At 28.2% G+C, this 15750-nt stretch overlaps 1 protein-coding gene across 3 annotated transcripts in view; it reads right to left on the reverse strand.

The window, feature by feature from the left end:
- Positions 1 to 15750, reverse strand: part of LOC123259914 (potassium channel subfamily T member 2) — a 123706-nt gene that overhangs the window by 74118 nt on the left and 33838 nt on the right. The window contains exon 2 of one of the 3 annotated variants that reach the window (XM_044720731.1): positions 12663 to 12909. The exons of the other annotated variants lie outside the window; for them this stretch is intronic. Coding sequence (XP_044576666.1) covers positions 12663 to 12907 — 245 coding nt within the window. The 5' untranslated portion in view covers positions 12908 to 12909. The remainder of the gene's footprint in view (positions 1 to 12662; positions 12910 to 15750) is intronic. 3 annotated transcript variants of the gene reach the window in all.

Genomic DNA, 15750 nt, shown 5'->3' on the forward strand with positions numbered 1-15750 from the left:
TAACAATCATTTTATAATATTTATTATTTAAATGCTACAATTCATTATTCACACGGAAGAAAATACTATTTCAAACAGTAATATTCGCTATGTAAAAGTCCAAAATGTTAAAGTATAATAATTAAGAATTTTGACTTTGATATTTATCATTTCGTACTTAAAAAATGATCGCATGATTTGTAAAAAATATAAACTACAGTTACTAAATTTCTACACAAGCAACGTCAATATTTACAAAGTAAAATGGTATATTTTAAACGCAACGCTAAAAATCAAACTATAATTATTGATTTGCTTGGACTGGTATAATATATATTTTAAGAGTAGAATTTTTACTGTTTCAAGTGTTAAATTCTCCGAGTGTGAGACCTTCCCCTTCTCCACATAGTATAGGCTATATATTGAAACGGCAATTTTTACTGTTTGAAACTATAAAAATGAACCGGAATCCGAGTGAATTTTACAATTTACTTTTTTCCGTGTATCTAATAAAGCACCAAGCTGGTGATGCACATGTTTTCGTCATGAAAAATTATAAAAGTTGATTGATCAAAAAATTAAAATTATAAACTAGAAAAATGGAAATTTTGGTTAATAAACTAGTTTTTTATCATGAGATTTTATCAAAAATAAAATAATTAATTTTATTAACAATCATAAGAAAATTTAAAAGTTAATTTTTTTAATTTTTATAACTTGTTAATTTTTGTATAAATTAAAAAAAATTTAGTTTTATTTTGAATAAAAAAATTGAAGATCTTCAGCGCAAAATTAAGTAATTTTTCATAAAAAAACAAGTTTGATCTCTGGAGTGAAATATCTTTGTTAATTGTATACAACTAAGCAAAAAGTAACAAGTGAGAAAATTTTTTTGCCACGATGGAATTTTTTTGCTTTAAATTTTTTCCAACAATCCTTGAGAACCTCAGCAACTTTTTTGCTCTCCATTCCCACTTGGACTTTTAGGAGTTCTGACGGAACTACTTTACCATCTCGACCCCACTCGGAATCGAGCTTTTCTCGTTATCTGTGTAAAAAACTCTGGTAACTAACAAACAAACTGACGAATGAACGCTGTAGTTACTACTCAGGACCAAGTTGAAAAAATAATTTCAGCTATTATTTATACAATTAGCTGTCTTAATAAAAAATCAAAATTACTAAATTAATGTCTCGTAATAAAAATACTATTACTATTATTATTGTATATTTGTGTACTATCATCCGTCCTTGTTCCTTTCCATCAACATCAGCATCACCCTCACCACATCCCCGAGCTCCGTAGTCTCCTTAGTCTTCACTTTACCCACTCAATTTCTCTTTCTTCATCCCAAGAGACTTCACTTCACTTGCCTCAACTTTAAATTCCATTGAATTATTTATTGATATATATCTCTTTCCTGTCGTTCATTTGCTACCATTTAAAAGTCAATAACACCAAATTGTTGCTATAAATAAAATATATTGAGCTATCTTATCTTATCTCTTAATAAAAATAAGATTTATTGTTTATTGAATTTTCATGTCGCTCTAATGGAAATTTACACTAATAAATTTGTGTTTTATTTTATTTAATGGATGAAAAATGGCATTGATACTGATACTAAGGACATTTTTGTCTTTAAAAATATAGGCAATTATTTCCATTGGCTTAAAAGCTTAATTTCTCGGGAAAAAAAGATTTGTCTGAGGTAAATGTCGGAATTAATTGTTCGGAAAAAAATTACGGTGACTAACTTCGGCTTAATATAAATGGAAAAATTTAAATAATGTTGAGGAATTTTATTTAGGTTTTACTAAATGATTTTTGATTTAAATAAAAAAATTTTCTTAGGATCTTCAAGAGAATTTAAATATTTTTACGTGCATTTATGTAAATACACAAAAAATTTAATGCCAAATTGGTCAAGTATTTTTTAAAATATACGGATGTTTGTAAAGCTGTTGGAGCGTTAGCGTGTAAAATAATGGAGCCGAGTCCAAAATATTTAATTTATTTAAAAATAAAATTAGTAAACTTAAAGGGGAAAAAATATCAAATTTTATAAAGACCTAAAATTAAAATTTTTAATGAATTCATAAACTCAAATTAATATTTTTGAAGCTTTCTTCTCTATCATCAATTTTATTGATTGTATGTATTTTTCCGAAATTCCGATAAATGATAACAGGAGTATGTCGGTACTATAACTGAGACTATACTTGAAAATGGCGTTTTTTTTTGTCAAAAGGCCAGATTTTTTAGAAAAAAAACTTCTATAAGTATAAAATATCGTGTAAAGTAATTAATACTTTCTTAGTTTTAAATTTTATACAATTTATACACTCAAATAATGAGTGAAAATTTTTAATTATTGAACTTTATATCTTCTTTACAACATAATAATTTATTTTGCCTATAAAATTACACAGAAAAAAAAATTAATTTGAATCAAGGAGAAAAATTCTTGAACTAAGAAAATAATTTTGAAGAGTTTCATTGTCTTGCATCAAGAAAAAAAATTCCAAGAAAAATTTCTTAGTTTAATAATTTTTCTACTTGAATAAAGATGATAAAATTCTCCAAAATTATTTTCTTGATTCAAGTAAATTTTTTTTTCTGTGTAATTATTTCTATTTTCTTAACTCTTATAAATTTGTTAAGATTTTACACACTGATAGAAGGATTTGTTTATAGTTAAATATATTTGATAATATTTAACAAATCATTTATTAGAAACCACTTTTTAGTCCTTAACAAATATTTCTTAGTATTTAAAAAGATTTATTAATATTTAATAAATGAATATTAGATTTATTAAACACAAACAAATTATTTCAAATATTAAGAAATATTTGTTTAATACTAATAAATGATTTTTTAACTATTAACAAATATGTTTTAATACAAATAAATCCTTCTATCAGTGCATAAATGATAATAACTTATAAAACGACAAATGGGTATAAAGCTAGCAACGTAAACCGAAAAGCGCATCCGGTTTACAACATACGTTACACCTCCCCAGTAGCTTACAATTGTCACGATAACTCATGTTTTATTGAAGTGCCTTTACTTTGGTCGATCAAGCAGCGTCTAAAACTCTGATTTCACAGACGTAGACGTAGACGGATACGTAAAGCAGCTGTAAAGATCCGACATCCGAGAGGTTGCCTACAGCGATTTCGAAACTTCAACCCCCTTGCCTAATACCTTTTTACCTCAGGTTTCAACACTCCCCAACTCGGCTTCGGATCGTAAGCGCCATGTCTCGAATGAAAGTACAATCGAAACGGCAATGTGCATTTCGTCGGTAAAGTACTCTCAGGCAAGGCGAATGACTCAAATTATTGGGTAGAATGTGTATATATATATATATATATATATAGGGTATTGAACACCCACTATCAACCTCCCACCCTCACGCTTTAGCATGCCAGCGCATACAATCCAACTCACTTAGCTCAGTTTCAACCAAACTTTAAATTATAAAGGACAATTGTTTCAAATATTTATCGACCACTTGTCTCTCACCGGTCGTTTGATTCTCTTTCCCTCTTTTCTACTTTACGACAAATTAAATATAAATTTTTAACCGTGTCTTAACCAAGTGGTTAATAGTTAATGATAGTTCATTCTTTAAAACCTAAACTAGACTTCTTGACTTTTATAAGTATTATTTTAGCTCGAGTGAATTTATTTTTATTTTTTTTATTTAATAATTGTTGAGTTTTGAAATTATTATCCAACTTATTTTATATTCAAGTGCTTGCTCGTTGTAGTTCTTGTTCTAATAATAAAAGTAAAGGTGTACAGACATGTAAAGAAAAATGTGGTCAAGTTTATTCTTTACGTATGATTTGTTATTATTAAGTTTAATCAAGTCGAAATTCAATTGTAAGCTATACCACTCGTTAATTATTAAAATTTTGACACATCGATATTTACATAAATATGTCATTTATATTTATTATACGGTAGAATGCCGAATATATTTATGTATAGGGGTTGCAGTTTATTCATTCTTTTTATCGATAATTAATCAAAACTATTTTTATATTAATAATCTATATTATAAAGAGAATAAGCAAAATTTTGTGGCCAGTGTATTTATATGATAAAATGGATTTTTATGATTAAATTTGGGATCGTTGAAAAAGTCTTGACCTGGAGTTGTGCCTTTTTATAGTTTCATATCATTCTCACCAATAGTCAATTTATGGTGATAGGTATTTAGGCTGCATCCAAAAATGCTCTATTTTTAGATAGATGATTGAGAAATTACCTTTTATCTTGTAAAATATTGACATTTTTAAAGATATAAGCTCATCCCGATGTTACACTCATCAAGACCTTTCATTTGAGTACCCTCATCAATTTTTCATAAATACATATATGTATGTATTATATATATGTATTAGGGTGTGCCAAAATGTAACTTCCGTGGAGAACCTTTTAAAATTGGAATTTTGAGTTCCACTTTTAACAGCAGCTGTGTTTGGGCATTTCCTGAGATATTTCGGGTGAGAGAATTCATTTGATTATTCATAGGATTTTTAACAGGAGATTTAATTGGGCACTTCCGGCCAAATTTTGAATTTTCACCGGAAATACCCAAACTAAGCTTCTGTTAAAAAATTCTATTAAAATCAAATACATTGTCTCAATCAATAATAAATGACCTTGTATCTCGAGAACTATTGACATTTTTAAAGATATAAGCTCATCTCAATGTTACACTCATCAAGACCTTACATTTGAGTACCCACATCAATTTTTCATATATTTTTATGCATTATATATATATTTTTATACATTATATACATATATATATATATATATATATATATATATATATATATATATATATATATATATATATATCAAAATGCATGTAGGTACTCAAATGAAAGCTCTTGATGAGTGTAATATCGGGATAAGCTTATATCTTTAAAAATGTCAATAATTAAAAAAGTACAGTGCAATTTAACAAAAGTCATTATTTAAAAAAATTTTTTTGACGGCTAAATTTTATTGCAATAAAATGAAAAAACTTAAAAAATAATTTTTTTTAATCAAGTTAAATTTAGTCGGTGTGATAATAATAAAATAATCTATAAAATTTTCCTCGAGTGATTTTTTCCAGGAAATAGTAATTAATAATAAAAAGTTCTATAGACTAAAAACATCAACAATATTATTGAACAGACATAGACCAGTAGATAGAGTTAATGCAGTAAATAATACCTTGGAATTCTGTCGTAGCTGTCCCAACTAGTAAGACAATTGTAGCTGCTATATCTACTGGAGGTCGCCATTTCTACCATTCCCACAGATTAAATCATTGTTTAACTAGCAATACTTCCGCACCACTAAAATATCACATTAGCCATCTCTCCATAAGCCGTCTCACCACATGACCCCCCTTGAACACATCTCTGTCCCGCATTTTAAAGCCCCCCTTTTCTTAGTCAGTAAATAAACATCAAAGACCGTAGATATAAACACTCAAAAAATAGTCACTAATGTTTTATTGGGACTAACACTAAATATATTTGGACCACGAGTATTATAAATCTCCGCTGAATTATTACTTACTGTTTATACTCTTACAAATAGTGTTTATTATTTAATAACCTTATAATTTATTTATATTCTACGTTTTTGGACCCGCCAACCAGCGTTCGATAATAATAATTAAACCTCCACTCATTTTATTTAATTATAATTTCATTATTATCGTTATTGTTACAGTTAATTGCCTACATAGTTTTAATTAATTATTAATTTTTCGCCTCAGCGAATTATCATTGGTCGTAGTAATTAATTATTTATTAATAATTATTATTATTATTATAGATACACATTTATTTACATATAAATACGCAATAGATTTTATCGAGACTCACATGAAGAGTGAATTTAAAAAAATCAGTTATTTTTATTTGACGATCGATGTATTACGAAAAAATACAAATGTTAGCATTGAAAAATATTTTAATAGCTGGTATAAAAACAATTCGATGATAGTAATTGATGATGTTAAAATACCGGTTGCAGACAGACGAGAATTTGCAAATCGTTGGGAAAACTAATGTCAACCCTGTCACCCTCAACACGTTGACGGACACCTCTTTGTCACTGTTGTAACCGCGAACTCTACTTGTTAACTAGATTCCGCCTGCTCAGAGCTTTACAGTTTAAGTCTTTACAGTTACGACGTTATTATATACTTTATTGTTATTTCTATTGCTATTACTATCAGTATTTTTTTTATTATTTACAATTTTCACGTAATCACAATAATAATGATAATATTAATAATAAAAAATTAATTTATTCAGCTAAATCCCAAAAGTCCCCACTTTAATTATATATTTCAGTATTTACAGTCGAAAATAAATGAAAAAAAAAAAACAAAAAATAATAATACAAATTTTTTTCTGTGACGTTTTCGTCTCCCAATAAATTTACGTATCAATTTACCCCGTTTTTTAATGCCAAAAATGATAATTGGCTTATGAAAAAATAAAAATTCATTAAACGACGACGTTTTGACACGAGACACCGACACTTTCTTTTTAAAAATTTCATTACCGAATTAACGGTACAAAAATTTTGGATTTTTAATTACTTTGTAAAAAATATCACTAATTTTTATTTTTTTTATTGAGTCTATTTTTTTTTTTGCTTTTTGTTTGATAGAAAAATAAAATATGTTAGGATTTATTTAAGAGAATAACGGAACGCGCGTTTTCATTTGCGCGCCGTTACTAGCGAGCTTTTCTCCGCGAAGTTCGAAGGAGTGAAAGCGTCGTCGCTGAGCGCCGACTATCGGTGTCGACGTCAGTTTACCCCACGGGCCAACATCCGCGCAAGCTCGCGGCCAACACAAAGTGTTTCGTTACTAAAACCAGTGGTGGTGGTAATGCTAAAAAAAAGCTCCTGGTGGTAGTGGAAACTCGTATGTATGTGACATGTGGATTGTAGATGGATGTACATATATATAGGTGAAGTAATAAACAATAGATGAGTGAAAAATATAAAATCGCCGGTCGTTATTATTTCAATTCTGTTTCTGTTGCTGGGTAACGAGTTCTCATTCTGCGGGTCTGTGATTTTATTTACAGTTTTATTTCGATTTTATCGATACCAATCGATGGTTATTGGTTAACTATTCTTCATATTCATATTTTTTATTAACAATCGTTTAATAATTCTGTTTTTTTAATTAATGTGTCGCGTAATTTTTAAAGATGTTTTCTTTTTATTTATTAAAAATATTTTATTGTTAAAAAAAATTTTTTAAAAATTTGAAATTGAAATTAAAGATTAAATATTTAATTCGAAAAAATTTTAAGAATTTTTTTTTTAATAAATTTAATTTCTTAATTTTATTTTTTAAATAAATTTAATTTAAAAACTCTCAATCAATAATTTCCATGTTAAAAAAATTTTAATAAAATGAAATAATTATATTTTTATAAAAAAATAATAACAGTAAAATAAAGCAATTATCACGAGGATAAATAGATTTTTTATTTGATTAACCAAAATTGTTATTGGTGAATTTCATTAATTCGATTTTGTAATTGATAGCCCGAAAGTGGAAATGATTAATTTTTGGTTCGCTCCAGTGGATTAATACTATTGCTTAAAGTGATTAATCCCCACAAGTATAAATAAATTCATACCGACAGAAATTTCGCTAGTGGATATGGACATTTAATTTTAACGAATCACTGAGCTGTTATGTCCCGTGAGACGGCATTGTGAATATTAACTCTCAAAAACATTTAAATTCTGTTGTGTATTGCGTTTAAATATCGTCAGTGATAAAATTACTCGAGTGTGAGTTTATATTAATTTTTTTTCTCGTCTCCTCGTTTGTTATATTTATTTATTCATTTAATTTTTTATGTAATGCGAAAAAATTATTCTGCCAGATTTAAAATAAAGCGCTCTGGATTAATGTTTGCAAATCTCGTGAGGGTAATTCGACGCGATAGTCGCCGCCTTACCGACTGAAGATCCGGATCCAAGGATACAGTACGCTTTTTATACAAGAAGCTTTTGTGTCTCGACGAAAGTTCGCGACTTTAAAACAATTATAGATAATTTCGTTAATTTTTGTAAAATTTAATATTTAATAAAAATAAAATTTTTTTTTAATAAATTTCGAAATAAATTACAATTAATTTTCTTAAATTACAGTTTTAGGTTTAAAAAAATTTTTTTTTGTAAATTTAAAAATTTATTTGAGGGAAAAATAATTTTCAATAATTTCTAAATTTAAAAAATTACAAAGGTCAAAGCTAAAAAGTTAAAGTAGCGATAAAAATAAAAAATAATTGACTGAATTTAAAATTCCATTAGATTATTGCGAATGACCAAAAATAACTTTCCAGTTGAAAAATTAACGATTAACAACTATACATATAACGAGTTTATTTTATTTTTGACGCGAGTTCGTCTGATATTTTATTTCACAATAGACTATGAACTCTACACTCGGAAATTCAATCTCACAATGGCCAATTGTAAATTTAGTTTTGTATTCAGAGAGTTTTCCAATTTTTCGATACTCAAAACTTTATCGTATCACGGCGTGAATTGGAATTTTTCGATAAAGCCGGTTAACATGAAATAAAATTAAAGATTAAACTATTTAATCATTCACAATTTATATTATAACAGCCAATAAAAAAATCACTTGGTTAATGTGCATTTCTTAAAATAATAATAAATACATTTAAATATTATTTAAAAAATATCCTGGCATAAAAATAATAAAATTAAAAATTAAAATAATAGATCATTTAAAATAATTAAAATAACTCATATCCTTCCGAAAAAAAATAATAAATTATCATAAACAGTATTATAAATCTATTACTTAAAAATTATAAATATTGCCTTTTATATTTTTTCAAATTTAAATTTTTTCTGTGTATGGATTAATTTTTAATTTTGTAATTTTGATTGATGAATCTACGAAAGCTAGACTACAGAGATGATAATTATAATGATAATTATCATGACAATTCTGACTGGAATGGGTTGATATCGAACAATGGAAGATCTCGAAGGAAGATAATGAGCTTACAGGGAATATGAGCTCGCTAAGTAACGATCAAATCAGAGAACAATCAAGTGATCGGTCTAACTGACGTCGATCATCGGAGCAAGCAGACAATAGTAGTTTAGGGTACTCACTAATGCACTATCCAGTGGCCTCTGGCCACTCGAATACTCGAAATCGTCGTATAGACCAATGGCAAGGACAATAATTGGCTGGTAATCATGATGCACTGCCCGAGAATAGCCAGGTAGATACTGAGATAGACATGGCCCGCAATGATTGTAAAGGGGTTTCATGATGTGATGTGATGATGGGACTATACTAGGTCGAGTACATCATTTGAGGCTCTCGTATGTTTACTCAACTAGTAATGCTTTACGGTACAAGCAAACAATCTAACGACTCTTAAATTCATTTGTTTGTATTCACACTTTCGAATTTTTTCTTTTATTTTTTTTTCTTTATAAATGTTTTTTTGTGCAAAAAATTATTTTTTTGAGATTTCCAACAGAATATTCAATATTTTTTTACATATTGTTTTATTTTTTAAAATCCTTTTTAAAGATAATGAAAAATATTTCGTTTTAAATTATTTTTTTAATTTCGATCAATTATATCGACGTTCTAATTAGCAAATTGTCTAACTCCATTTTAGAGAATCTTCTATTTGTACGAAAAAAATAATTAGTTCAAAATTTATTATCAGTGATAATAATTTATCACTTTAGAAAACCATTTAATATCATTATTATCTAATAGAGATATAGTATTTAGGTTTGAATCATTCAAATAATTTATAATTGGATTATTGCTACATCAAAATGTTAAAAAAACACCCTCTACAAAAATAAGGAGTTAGACAAATTGCTAATTAGACCGTCGATATTCGACTTTATTATTTGAAATATTTTAATTTTCAATTTTTTTTGTTTTTACAAAAATAACTCCTATTAAAGCAGCAGAAAATATTGAAAATTATTTAATAATAACTATATTAATAGATAAACAGTTACATGATCTTAAATTGAAATTTAAAACAAATCTGAATATATCTCAATAAATATGAATACTATCTTCCCTTGTCCATTAATCATACTATTACATATTTACTAACAACTCCACTAAGAATCTTCCAATACCCTCTCCTATCTTGCAGTACAATGATTAAATATCAAATAATTATAAAATATGCAATAATATATTGTATTTACCTATTTCCCGATATGCAAATTAAATGTTAAAATATATTTTATTTTGTATACAAAGTACTTGCGTCAGCAATTTTTTATGCAATAACAACAATTTTTTAAAAATTATAGTACATTATAAAAATGAAAAACGAGTGACTCTGAATAGAGGACTAAAGAGGGTTGTTGTCAGTTAAGTCTGCTCTGTTTTTACCGGTTTAGTTTTTTTGTTGTATGAGATTAAAGATATTACTCGAGTGCAGCAAACCAGCTAAACCGTATAAACTCGATACAATAAGTTTTACAGAGCTGACTTTAGCTTTGTGTCTTATTTCTGAACCATGAACATATTTACTTACAATAACTCTTGTAAATAATTATTTTTAAAGTATGGACGAGGATTATATCAAAAATTTAAGATAAGATGAAGATATCAGTTCTACTTTCAGCATTAAAATAAGAACATGGATTATACGACAAAAATTATTATTATTATTATTATACATTAATTTTTTTTTTCTAATAAAGCGAAGGAAAGTCAATAAATTAAACGAAATCCCAAGTTATGTTCATCTTGGAAAGCTCAATATGATTAGATATAACATCGTTGGAAGTTCACTTCCGTCGCATTAACTCGGGGCATTGGCTAGAGAGGGTTGGGGCTCAGAGTAGAGAGAGTGGTCGTCGAAGATTGGACGCACTGCACGGTACTACAGGGTGAAGCTAAATGTTTTACTCTCGGTCTAGTCGGTCATTTTCTGATAGCAGTGGTGGTTGGACCATAGCCAGACCACACCACCAGCATAGAACGTATAGTATGTACTGTACTATGTACTAATGGTAAAGGTAAAGGTAAAAGTAGGAGGAGAGGTAAAGGTTTCCAAGAAGCAAGACACAAACGAGATGATGCTCTTGAGGCAATAATTCTGACTCAGTTCATCACCAGTAGTGTCACCACTGTACACTCGACTGATTTTTTGACCTTTCAATTTCTTTTGAAGCTTCAAAGCAATAATATTTATTCTTTGATTAGCAATGGTCTTCAAAGTATTTTTAATTTTTTTTAATGTTGAAGAAATTTTTATCTAAATTTTTTTTGGACTGAAAAAAAATTTTCAAGACATCATTAAGTCTACACAGAAAAAAAGGTTCACTTGAGCCAAGAAAATATTTTTCTTCTTAATTATTTTCTTGAGCGAAACAAAAATTTTTTTTTGACACAAAAAATTTCACTTATTCCAACAAAATTAATTCCCTTGCTTTAAGAAATACGTATCTTGATCCAAGAAAATTTATTTAAGTCAAGAAAATCTTGTTGTTTTGAGAAAATTCAACCTCTTGCTCCAAAAAATTAAATATAAAGATAGAAGTAAATTTTCATTAATATTTTTATTGATTAATATCAAATGGGAAGATCAAATAATGTTTCATTATTTTTTTTTCATTCAATATGTATAATTGCACGCTAAAATAATATAAAATGGGTATCAAATATTCTCGAGAAAAATTTTCTCAAGGTGAGAAAATTTTTTTCTCAGCTGAAGTAGGTGGCGCTGTTTCTCTAAAGTATCTAAAAATCTTGATCAAATATAAAAATTTATTGTATCAAGTATTTATGATAATTTGAATAAAGAAAAAATGACTTCCAGCAAGAATAGAATTTCAAGAAAAATTTTTACTTCGGCCAACACAACTTTGGTATTCCTTCAAGCACCCGAAAATTTTCTTGAGCCAAGAATTTTGTTCTTCAGTCAAGAAATTTTTCTTTCTGTGTAAGATAAACAATCAAAAAAGTTTTATTCAGCAATTAATTATAAAGCGAATGTAAATTTAACGAAATGTGCGTCGTTTGATATATTAAACTATTATACGTCTTACATATAATATAAACATATAACAAGACCATCTCGTTATCTTGAAGATGTCATTACTAGAAGTAGGTGACATTAGTTTACCCAGAAGCTGTTTTGTCGTCAGAACCCGGTTGTTAACGAACCTGGTTACATTTATTTATAGAATCTTTAGTGTCTTCAGTGACTCAAGTAATATAAAGGCGCTCCGACTTAACAGGATGCGTAAAATAAAACCGAGAAAAAACAGAGAAGCTTTCTCTGAGTAGAGCGTTTCCGGATGCGGGCTCTACTCGAAGACGGAAGTTTTAGAAGTGAAGAAGTGAAGGTTAAAGGGTAAGAGCTCCCCCTCCTTTTCATCCTCACCAAGAAAGTGCTCTTCTCTGCCAAGAAGTGTTGCTTCTTGACCTTTAATGTCCTCTCGAATCTTTTAACCACCCCAGCGAGGGTGTAATAATGTTTCTTTCACTTGCATTAGCTCAAGCACTTTATTTACTCAGGTCGAATAAATATGTACAAATTTAATGACAATGTTAACGATAATGATAATGAGGAAAAGTTACCTGGGAATCTGAAAGGCTATTTCGTCGAGCGAGTCGCTGGGCTCTAGTGGCGCTCGTTCGAACAATTTACTCGGCCCCCGGTGGATCTTTTTGCAAGACTGCATTGAACCAGCCGTTGGTTGGGACTGGTCCCCACAATTGGTCCCACGTTGCCCGGGCTGACTGGTTCCGCTGCATTTTTCACGTTTTTTCTGAGCTTCTGCTTGCCGACGCAAGTTGTGCAGCCGAAAGAAGAACACCGACATTTCTATCCCACAGTTGTTTCATTTTCGTAAAATTTATTTTTGTGGGTGTGTTTTAGTGTGGGAATTTTTTTTTAGTAAACAATCTTACTTTGGAAAGTTTACAACATTGTCGTGTAAAATTTTTAACAATTTTTTGAGGAATATTTATACTTGCAACAATTCACATGCATGACGAATTTTTAAAAAATTTTATTTTTAAAATTAATATCTAAAAATTTCAATAAAAATCAAGACATATATGCATTTTTTTGGATTTCAAAATTAAAAAATTTAATTAAACAAGAAAAAAAATCGTAACTCCCATGAAAAAAAAAATATAAAATATATATATGTCAAAATACATAAAAAATATATTTTAAATATATTAAAAATCTATAAAAAATATATAAATTATGTATAGTAAATATATTTTTAATAACTAACTTTTGGCCGATTTTCATATATATTTTATATATTTCAAATATATAAAATATATATGAAAATCGGCAAAAATTTAGTTATTAAAAATATATTTACTATACATATTTTTTATATATTTATATATTTTTTATAGATTTTTAATATATTTAAAATATATTTTTTTCATAGGGGACTGTAATTTATTATAAAAAAAAAATTAAAAATGAGACAATCAAAAAAAATTTTTTTATGCAAAATAAACTTTGATTTTTATTAAAAAATATTAAATTTTTTAGCGAGTCCTTTTTGTCCGACTTTAATCTAAATTAAAAAAAAATCGACCATTAAATAACAAGCAGTCAAACATACGAGCAAATATTAGCATGTTGATTGTTGATCTAGCCCATTTTGGGCTTAACCCAGCCAATCGATAGGCAAAGATTGAATAAATTAGGCCTTGAGGTTTCATTGATAATTTTTTAAAAAATTTTCCACTATAATACAGTAAATTTACGGAATCATTAAAGAAAAAACTATCTTACCGAAAAAATAAAAATGAAAATGATTATAAAGAAAAATATCAATTAAAAATTGCTGAAGATTTAATAAAATCAAGTGACCGGTGATGAATATTATTGGTAGTGGAAGAGATAACTTTAATCTTGACAGCTTGACAAATCCTTTAATTTGGTTTATCATCATTTAGTCTCGGAGATTAGACAAAGTATTGCCGGGCTTGAATGGAGCATAATTCGGCAACAATGCGGTGAAAATTGGGAACACGGTTCGAATATAGACACAGTGACATGCAAACTTTCATTGTGTACTCATGCTAAACATGCGGCACATGCCACTCGATATATAGAGAAAGACAGAGAGAGGGAGAGAGTACAGAGGCCAATTGAACATGTGGATTTTGAGTTTACAGAATGCTTTGCGTCACGAAGGACCACTATGTATTTCCTCTCACGTCAGCCCTTTTTTAATGAAAATTGAAGTTAAAAATTTTCTTAGTCAATTAAATTTCCACTTAAATTTTAAGTGTAATCCATTTTTTATTAAAAGATTATTTTTGCATAAGCTTCTTTAATTTAAAATTTATAATTTTGAGGACAATTTCCATCGGCGTTCTACGAAGGACACTCTACTAATTTATTTTTCCAAGGAGTTATTTTTAAATAATAACTTATGCATTAAAGGTAACTGCTATCTCCGAGATAATTATTTTTCTAGCCCATTAAAATTAGTTTCATGTCTCGTAAAAACCGTAAGCTGACAGTTCTCTCTCTGAGTTTGACAGTATGTAATTTTCTTTTTAAAATTCTCCTCACTCATCTTTTTAATTGCGAAAATAATTCCATGAAATTGCAGACTAACATTTTTTAATATAAATTTTCGTCATCCCCCGCTGGGGGTGTTAAAAAAAAATAAAATAAGCAGCATTAAATCTATGGAGTGTAGGCATTAAAAAAATGTGAATAAGAAAACCACCCTGAGCGGGTTTGAGATTCCACTGGGACAAACTGAGAAACTGTAGGTGGGTATAAAAAGTCTTGGTAAATATTAAGTGAAGAAAAGTACAGAGGAATAAAAGACTTGGAAAATAAGTAAGAGAAGTTACTTTAAGTGAAACAAAGAAGCGATGTTCCGTATAGTATAGTATGATGTACTATATGTTTATTATTGTTCCTCAAGTCTTCAGGCGTAAATTTATGCGAGTTCATCGACGTGCAAAAGCTCACCACGACCGTACCCGCGGGCTATTTTCTCGGCATAACTCTCTTGAAACTTGTTGTAAGAGCGATTCTGTGACTGTGACTATGATTCTACGTCTGTCAATTTAATTTATGGGCATTGTATCTCGCATTCGAGAATAGAGACATGCTCACATTCATTTATGTATGTATTCATTGTGTTAGGATATGGTCCTTATTTTGTTTAATTATTTGCCTTCTAAGGAAACTTTGCTTTGCTTTAAAAAAATCGGGGTGAATTGTAGATAAGATATTCTAAGTCATGGATTTTTCTGAAAGTCAATTCGGCGTTCTCATTTTAAAATACAGTTGCAGAATTTTTTGACCTGGATATTTTTGATATTGTTGCATTTTTTAACACTTCAAGTATACAATCTGATGTAATTTTTTTTTACTTATTTTTTCTATGTATGTTTTCTACATAAATTGAATTCTTTTTCAATTTAGAAATTTAGTGTAATCTATTTTTTTTAAATATAAAAAATTTATCAACTAAACTTATATCGACGTCCTAATTAGCGAATTGTCTAACTCCATTTTAGAAAATCTTCCATTTGTTCGAAAAAACAATTAGTTCAAAATTTATTATCACTTTAAAAAATAATTTAATATCTAATAGAGGTATAGATAGTATTATTGTTTGGATCATTCAAATAATTTATAAAATTGAACTATTGCTACATCAAAATG

This window comes from Cotesia glomerata, linkage group LG2, assembly GCF_020080835.1.
Source record: "Cotesia glomerata isolate CgM1 linkage group LG2, MPM_Cglom_v2.3, whole genome shotgun sequence".
Lineage (NCBI taxonomy): Eukaryota > Metazoa > Arthropoda > Insecta > Hymenoptera > Braconidae > Cotesia > Cotesia glomerata.